The sequence below is a fragment of the Nicotiana sylvestris genome, chromosome 6 (genome assembly GCF_000393655.2).
Source record: "Nicotiana sylvestris chromosome 6, ASM39365v2, whole genome shotgun sequence".
Classification (NCBI taxonomy): domain Eukaryota; kingdom Viridiplantae; phylum Streptophyta; class Magnoliopsida; order Solanales; family Solanaceae; genus Nicotiana; species Nicotiana sylvestris.
The window spans coordinates 37,134,340-37,143,380 of record NC_091062.1 but is presented as its reverse complement, the minus strand read 5'-3'; the positions used below and the strand labels follow the sequence as shown (position 1 = coordinate 37,143,380).

The 9,041-nt window shown below is 33.0% G+C and overlaps 1 protein-coding gene across 1 annotated transcript; it reads right to left on the bottom strand.

The window, feature by feature from the left end:
* Window positions 1-1,538: 1,538 nt before the first annotated feature.
* On the bottom strand, window positions 1,539-2,000 carry LOC104219513 (uncharacterized). Its single transcript, XM_009770207.1, has one exon. The coding sequence runs from the start codon at window positions 1,998-2,000 to the stop codon at window positions 1,539-1,541; it is 462 nt and encodes a 153-aa protein (XP_009768509.1).
* Between the last annotated feature and the right edge of the window lie 7,041 nt (window positions 2,001-9,041).

Genomic DNA, 9,041 nt, shown 5'->3' with positions numbered 1-9,041 from the left:
TGACTTAAAAAATTTTAATTCAAATTTATATTATATATTGCCTTAGATAATTTACAAGAAATTGCCTTTTATATATATATATATATATATAAAGATGAACTCGGTATCAAAGTTGCAAATTAAAGTTTACATTTAATACTTCAAATTAAAGTTTAATGTCTTCAACATAATACTTCAAATTAATCTAACAAACTAAAAAATTAAGCACAATACGTCTAATAATTTTAAAATAACACAATTATCTCAAATCAACTTAAAATCTTAAATACGAATGTTTGGAGAACGCGCAAGATAACTCTTTATATGCATCCTTAAACAGCTTGTGCCCTCCAACTTTGGACGATGAGTGAATTAAGAATTTGAGTTTGAGAAATGAGAGATGAGTGAAGACTTGAATACTTCAATTTGAGTTTGAGAAATGAGAGAGATTGATGATTTTGTGAGAGAAATGAAAGAATATAGTTGAAAATAGGGAAAAAGTGTAATTATAAAAAGAATGGGGTTAAAATAAAGTTGGAGGGGGAGGGGAGTTAAATGGCTATTTTAGAAAGCCCAAACGGCTATTTTTGCAGGCCAACGACCATTTTTTAAATGTTGCAACGGCTAAAAAAAATTTGAAATTTTTCTTTTTTTTAAAAAAGAAATTAGCTGTTGGGCCCGGTTAGAACCGGTTGAACCGGCCCACTTAGCACCCGATCCCGGGCCCAAACGGTTTGATCTAACGGGCTTCTTCAAGGAACTGGCCCACTTAGAAGGCCCACCTCCCTTGGTCTCAGGCTTAAACGGTTAGGTCCATTTAGGCCCACAACCCATATGGGCTTGCGGGCCTGGCCCGGAACCTGGGCCTAACGCCCACATGCAGCCTTAATTTCGAGGGAAGAGCTCTTCTTTCTAGGATTAAAGACCAAGTCCAAGAACTAGTTTTTCTCTCTCTAAACCGACATTTCAACCCCTCAAAAAAAAACTGAAGGCTTGCGTAGCCTGTTGGTCTCCTGCGTAGCCTTGGTGCATAGGCTGCACATGACCAGGCCTTTTATTTCTTCTTTTGGCGAGCTACTGGAATTACATGCGCAAGGTGCGTAGGATGGTGCGTAGGATACGCATGCTTTGCATGGTTTTATAGCTACCTTTTAGTGAAAAAAGGCGTAATACATACGGAGACACTTAAAGTTGGCACGATCTTTCATTTAGACACCTGAACTAAGAGAGTTCCTATTGAGCACGTACGTTACATGAACTTTGTTCCAATTAAACACTTCTTGCTGAGTTGGCACATAAAGTGAGTTTCACCCAATATGGGCGCGTGAAAAGCCCAAAAAACAGATTTTTTTTTGTTTTTTTATTTCCTTCTTCTTCTTTATGTCCACCACCATTTCCACCATTGCCTCCTCCACTTTCCGTCATCTTCTCCAACTCAAATCGCTATTCTTCTTTCGAATGCCATACCAAATTCAAATTCAGCCGAAAACGAAAAGGTGAGTATTTGTGATTGGAAGAAAACAAAAAGGATACCACATACACTCATAAATCATTTCCGCTTAGCTGACATCATCCTCACTATTTTCATCTTCATCAGTGTCAGAGGGAGGTGAAGGGTCAAGCCTAGCAGCATCAATGACCCACTTAATCACCTTCTCAACTTCATCGTCAGCCTCTTCATTCTCCTCCGCAGCATGTTGGTTAGCCGAAGAAGAATAAGCGGGAAGGGAGCTTTTGAGAGCTGCAAATCTGGGAAACAAGTTAACATCGGAAGCTGTAGAGGTTGAACATGGTTGTTGGGGAATAGGGTTTTTGGTTTTGGGGGTTTGCTTGGATTTGAGGGCACAGAAACGTTGATCGAGATCTGGATCGATGAATTGGGTGGAAGAACCACGAGCTATATAGGAATTGAGGCTGAGCTTGAGGAATACGTCATCCTCTGCCGCCCGCAGCAGCTCTTCAACCTCGTCGTCTTCCGCCTTCTTCTTCCTCCTATTGTTGTTGTCGATACCTCTGCTCATTCTCTTTCTGTTGATGACACGGTACCACACTTGGTCAATTCAAACTTCATTATCTGTATTTTAGTGGAAATAACACTATATAGCTGAGGTGGACAGTGAGGTGGACAAATAAAATGACGTGGCACGATTTATAATGGTTATTTTTGCTACGTAGACGGAGATTGCAGAACACGCGCTTGGTTAATTAATAAGCCAGCAAAAAACGTGTCTAATTGGTATGAGAATTGCCTAAGAAACGTGTCTAATTGGAAAGAGGTCTAGTTTAAGTGTCTAAGTGAAAGATCGTGCCAACTTTAGGTGTCTCCGTATGTATTACGCCGTGAAAAAATCATACCTTCTCTTAGGAATATCTAAATAATGAACGGCTTAAAACGTTGAAAATTAGATTCAGATTTTTTACTTGATAGATAGTACACCACATAACTCTTCATATCTTGGGAGTTGTGCTCATTTGAAGTCGAATCTTCTGCAAACTTATTTGAAACTTTAATCCATTGCATAGTTTCCATTTTCCAACTTGAGCAACTTTCAAACTTTCATATAAATAACATCATGCATGTATAATATTTTTCTTATCCGATATTAGTCCTAGCATGCAAAAACAATGACCAAATATTTTATTAGCAACCCGTAAAGTATTTAAATTTACGAATTTTTACAGGGCTTTATAAATATGTTCCCAACTCCTATTCCTTGTTGATATTGGATTTCTTATTGGATTAGAAACATTACTTACTACACTTCCTCCTTCCCAAAATAAGTATCACATTTCGCTTTCGGGCGTCAATTTGACTAACTTCGAAGTTAAATTGGATTAGATCAATTTAATATTATAAAATTAAAATTTAAATATTCAAAAATTATATGAAAAGTATTACAAACTGAAATTCTTCTCATGTGAATGTGATGGTGCAATATATTTTAAAATAATCAAAATTCACATAGTTTGCATCTTGAAAAATGAGAAAATGACACATAATTGATATCGGACTTCTTAATTGGATTAGGAAATAGTGACCGTGCATTTCAAATTTCTATCCTTTGTTGATATTGGATTTCTTTTTACTTAAACAAAAGAATATATTAGCAAGTGCATTGTAGTAACTTTTTTATATTAATGATAAATAAATTAAAAGAAATTTTATAAAAAAAGAATCAAAACAAGGAAGGTAAAAGCAATATTGGAAACTATAAGATAAGTTAGTGATGCAAACCCGGGAGAGGTCTCTTAAATGATCCCTTAACGAATTGCTAAACTCTTAAGTATACAAAACAATTATCATTGTTTGGCTTGGCACAAACTTTAATAAAAAAGGGAAGACTTTTGAGATATGTGATTTTAAATAAGCCATAATATTTGTACGGATATAAAACTTTTGAAACTTGTGATTTGAAACATGTCATAGCATTTGCGTGGCTATAAATACTTCATATTTAAGAAAATATTGAAAATGATCAATCTTTCTGAAATGGACTAATAAGAAAATAGTGTCAATCTTTTTGTAATAGGGATAGTAGCTATTTAATTTTAGGAATTTTTACATTCCTATGCCATATAGTAGACTATATTACCCTTCATGCTTAACTTTTAATATAATTACCTTCTATATACCTAATTACCATTTATGTACCATTTTAGGATTTTAATGGCATTAATTAGTCTCCTAATTTTACTCAATTGTATATTCCCACTCCCCTAAGTTTCTCTCTCCAAATCCCACCACCTCACTCACGTATCAAACCACACCCCACGATTTCCTCTTCAATCACCCACGATTTCCTCTTCTAAAACCAGCGAAAATCTGTAACCCCTCCACCATTGACAACCATTAAAAAGCTTTGAAGCTTTGAATTCGAATTTGGGTTTTCAAAAGACATTGTTTCTTTGGATTGGATGTTGTTGCAAAGAATTGAGAATTCTCTCTACTTCTCTCTCTATCTCTCAATCCCAAATTTCAGTAATATAAGAGGAAAGGAAAAGAGAGCTGCAATTCCACCATTGACAGCCATTAAAAAGCCTTGAAGCTTTGAATTCGAATTTGGGTTTTCAAAAATCATTATTTGTTTGGATTGGGTGTTGTTGCAAATAATTGGGAATATGGTTTGGAGTTTATATCTCAATTTTGAGGGGTTTTGGTGAAGATTAGATTGGTTTTGGCTGAATTTCAGATTGAAATTCGAAGAAGAAGAAGATTAAGACATGACATACATTATATTACAGAAATTGTAGAAAAACTGTAGAAAAATTGTAGAAAAAATTGTATTTTGTTGTTTATTTATTTTTCTTTTATTCATTTAGCTATTGTATGAAAGTTGAACAACATTGTAAAAAAATTGTATTTAAGTGGTATTATATTGTCGTTGTATATAACTTAGTAGATATAATGTACAAAAATTATAGATAAGTTGTATAATATATAATTAGTTGTATGAAATTTATTTTTACTATGTATAATCAGATACAATATATACAAAAGACATATTATATTAATTTTGTATAAAATTTGTATTTAAGTTGTATGTTATTGTAGTTGTATTTAACTGGGTGGAATAATGTGTGAAAGTTGTAGAAAATTGTAGATAAGTTGTATTCCTCTATAACAGGATTTGTTGGCATATCAAGTAACTTTAGTGTTCCAGACGAACCTGCATGAAAATAAAGATGAATTCTGTTATGAACAGTTTGTAGAAATTTTGTAGATAATTTTTAGAAACATTGAAATTCTGTATTTTCATATTAATTTTTCAAATGATATGTAGTTTTATTGTAGAATAAATGTAGAAATTTTGTAGATATTGTGAAAATCCATACTGATATATATATTTACTCTGACATGTAGTTTATTTGTAGATAAAATGTAGATAAAGTATAGGACATTTATATACAACCAGAATTTGATATAAAATGTAACAACACTGTGAGCACGTGATTTTTGCCTCACGAAAAACTACTCCAAAATAAATCAAAAATAAAATAAATTTCTTTTGCTGTGCAATTTTTGAATTTTTACGTGATGTTTGTTAAAAATTTGTCTTATATCCGTAAATGTTTACTTTGTCATAACAAAATAAAAATAAAATAAAAATATATGTTTCATGCATATCTAGGATTTAATTATGCATTTAATAATTGATTCAAAATAAAATCACCAAAATATGCATTTTTATTTTTATTTTTCGTCATACTAATTGTGTCATTGTGTGATTAATGTTTTATCTACGTGTTAATGGTTATTAAAAGGTAATTAGTATTATTGTAATGATAATTTTTGTTTTTATAATTTTGATTAGGATTTTATTAATTAAGAATAAATTCAGGAAATAAAAAATAGGTTTAAAACATAAAAATATCGGACCTGGATTAAAATCCAGGCCCAAACCAAGTTACCCCCCCCCCCACAGCCCAAATCAAACGAGCCCAGGTCCGGTCCAGTCGAAAGGAGTCAAAACGACAACGTTTGGTCATAGTTTATCATGGACCGTTGGATCATATCCAACCAACGGATGAGATCTCATCACCCTAACCCATAATCCTTACCCGATCCAATACCCGGTTCAACCCGTACCCCCAAACTTAAGCCAAACGACGTCGTTTGGTTAAGTGAGTAGATCCTGGCCTTTCATTTTGATTGATCGGACGGTCAATATCAATCCACCATTCCCCTATATAAACCCATAATCCTTACCCAGCCCCCTAACTAAACACCCCCCTCCTCTCATGTTCATCGTCTTCCCAAGCAGACCCCTAACCCTAGCCGCCCCTATTCCCCATCGCCTGAAACCCGGCGGCATCAACGCCGCCGGTCATCAAAATAACACCCTAGACTCCTCACCACTTCCTCTACACAGATCTGACCTTAGTTTCCTTCGAATCAGACCCCAACTCTTCGAATATTAAATCGAAGATGGGTCTGAAAACTCAAACCTTTCCAATGGCTTCCAAAATAACACCACAGCATCCCCTAGCCTACCTCGTTATGGATCTAGTGTTGGTTTGGTTCGAATCCCCTCAGAACTCTTCGAATCTTCTTTTGAAGATTCGAATGAAACCTAACCCTACTCAGATTCCTCCCAAATTAACACCAAATGACCTTTAGGCTTCCCTCACCCTTGTGCCATCTTTGGTTTCCCTCGAATCTACCCAGAAGTGTTCGGATTTAAAATCCAAGATCTGAAACCCTAAATTTTCCAATCTTGGCATCTTTTTCACTTCAGACGAAAGATTGAGGTTTAATCGACCTTAGTCAAAGTATTTTCAGTAGAAAATACTTCGACTAAGGTCTGTTTGATTTCAAAAAAAGCCCGAACCCAAGTTGAGTTTGAGTCCGGTTGAATTTGAAGGTTCAGAGGTAATTTTTCTGTTTTCTTATGTGTATTCTACATGTATTCTATGTTTGTTTCATTAGTCTGATTAATTTTTCATAATTTTCTAGTCAATTCTGTTATACTGTCTCATACCCGTCTATATGATCAAAATATGAAACTGTTTCTGTTGGTTGTGATTATTTACAATGTGAGTAATCGACTCGATTAAGTTCGTCGATTAGTTATATTATGAATTCTCATTTATGATAATGCTGATTGAAACAGTCTGTTTCTATTGTTTTAGACTGATTATGGACCAATGTTGTAAATAGTCAACTGATTAATACTCGTCAATTAAATCATGTTTATTTACAAGTCAGTAAATTCAAATGAATATTGTGTACATATATTGTTTTCTGAACAGTGAGTTTTAGGGCATTGTCAGTATATTGACAATGCTCCTGTATCTGTTTGATCCTAACTCAATGTTGAAGTTCTATTTGAATTATTAGGCTGAATTCAGTATAATAGTGTTGTAATGTTATTTTTGAATTCAAGTTTACAAATGTTGATTAGATGTAATTGTGTTAGAAGGTTACATTCTTAGTTAGGATTCAGTCCAAAACTTTAGGATTGGTTGTAGCTGTCTTTAAATCAGATTAATAATCAGGTTTGAACAGATTTTAAAAATCTGTATTGTTAGATTTTAAGTTTGACAGCAGTAATAATAGTAATCACAATAGGATTTCTGAGGGTATTTCTGGGACAGAATAGTGAGGGTAATATGATAGCATAATGGGCTGAAAGTGGAAAGTTATTGGCTATTATTTAAAGTGATAATGGGAAACAAAGGGTAATGGGGCTGCTTAAAATCAGGATAGGATCATTTAAAGTATTCAAAAGCAGTTTTAATGGAACTTTATGATTTTTAAAGAAGAAAAGGGGTCCAAGAAGCACTAAAAGAGTATAGGACCAGACCTGTATAAATACAGGGAGCTGGACAGACCTTAAAGGAGGAGATTTTAAGAGAGAAGAAAAAAGAGAGAGCTTTCAGACAGAAAGAAAGGAAAGAGAGAAAGAAAAAATCTGATCTGGAGGACAGATTTTAAAACTGAAGAGAGGAAAAATCAAAAGGAAATTAGGAGAAAAGATCTGAATTTAAGAGAAGAAAACAGATTTTAGAGGAGGAGAAAGATCAGTTTTCAGAGAGATACATTTGAGAAAAATAGAAAGAAAGAAAGAGATAGAAATAGAATCAGAAACAGAAATTTGAAAAGAAAAAGAAACAAAAAGGAACACACACACAGTGAAGCTGAAACAGACACCAGAAAAGAAAAGAAAAATCCGAAATCTTGTTGTTCTTTTTGGAATCTGTCCGGGTCTGTGTATTGATACTATTTGGTTTTAAAATTTGAAATTCTTTAAGAAGCGTTGCTCTTGTGAATCTGGGTTTCTCGGGTCTTATTATTGCTCAAATCTGTGGAAATACTGATATTCTGCCAGTATTTTGTTACTGCTGCAACTGCTGAAACTTACTTCTTCTACCTTCATTTCCAGGTACTTATCTTTTAGATTCTATGTTGGAAAGAGATTCAGCATGACGAATCAATGAAGCTTGAATTGCAATTCTATTTTTATTTTGTCTAAGTTCATTATTTTAAAAGTTCAGTCTTGTTTTTGTGTTTGGTTAATATAGTAGTATGTTTGACATGATAATTAGTAGTTGATTATTCTCTTTTAAAACTCATATAAGTGCTGTAATAATATTATCTATACTAGAATTTCTCATTAGTATAGTTATATGTGAGTTGTCAAAACAGGGAGTATGGCATAAAAATGGGCCATTGATTACATCCCATAATACCTTTAGCTAAATGTAAAGTAGAATGGAAGTATTAAGAAGTTACATTAGTAGTATATCTTGTAAAAAATGATTTTGTTTAGATTGATATAAGCTATTATATGGCATGATGACATGTATATTTATAATCATATGAGTAAGGTGAGTTGGTATAGCTCGTTATGATGTTAAGAATATTATGAATGTTTAGGCGCACAACTATGTTGTATGTAATACAATTTTATTGAATCAATTCGAATAATAACTCCTTTCTCATCAATTTGATTATTTAGCGTTATAAATAAACTAAGCAATTATAATTTTGGATTAAAAACAAGTATGTGAGAATGAGATGATATGTATAAGAACAAATTGCAACACTTTATATCAATGGTAAGTAGAAATAAAACTTGCACTAAATAAAAATAATAAAAATTCTTGAAAAATATTTCTTCCCTTTATAAATCATTTTTAGTTTCATATACAATTCATTCTTTGGCATATATATATATGTTGTATTTGTTAAAAATCCTATTTTTATTCTTTTCTTCGAATTTGAATAGCGGGATGAATATAATTTATACTCGAAAATTATAATCGACGGGCAACATTTAATAGATTGTGAATTCTTTTCAAAGAATTTAAGGGCCTCTAAAATGGGAGTTCTCATGATTTTCACATAAAAATGTATGAATATAATAAACAATTTGTGGAAAATCCATAATACCATTACAAATATTTTGCGCGATTAGGGATGCGTTCGCGTACCCTGATTATATTTTTAAAAAGCAAATTCGGATTATGCGTACGCGCAATTTCGAACGAATATTTAAGAAAAGGATTTTTCCAAGGATGTAAAATAATTTCATATAACCCGAGATGTGCAGTTCATTGTC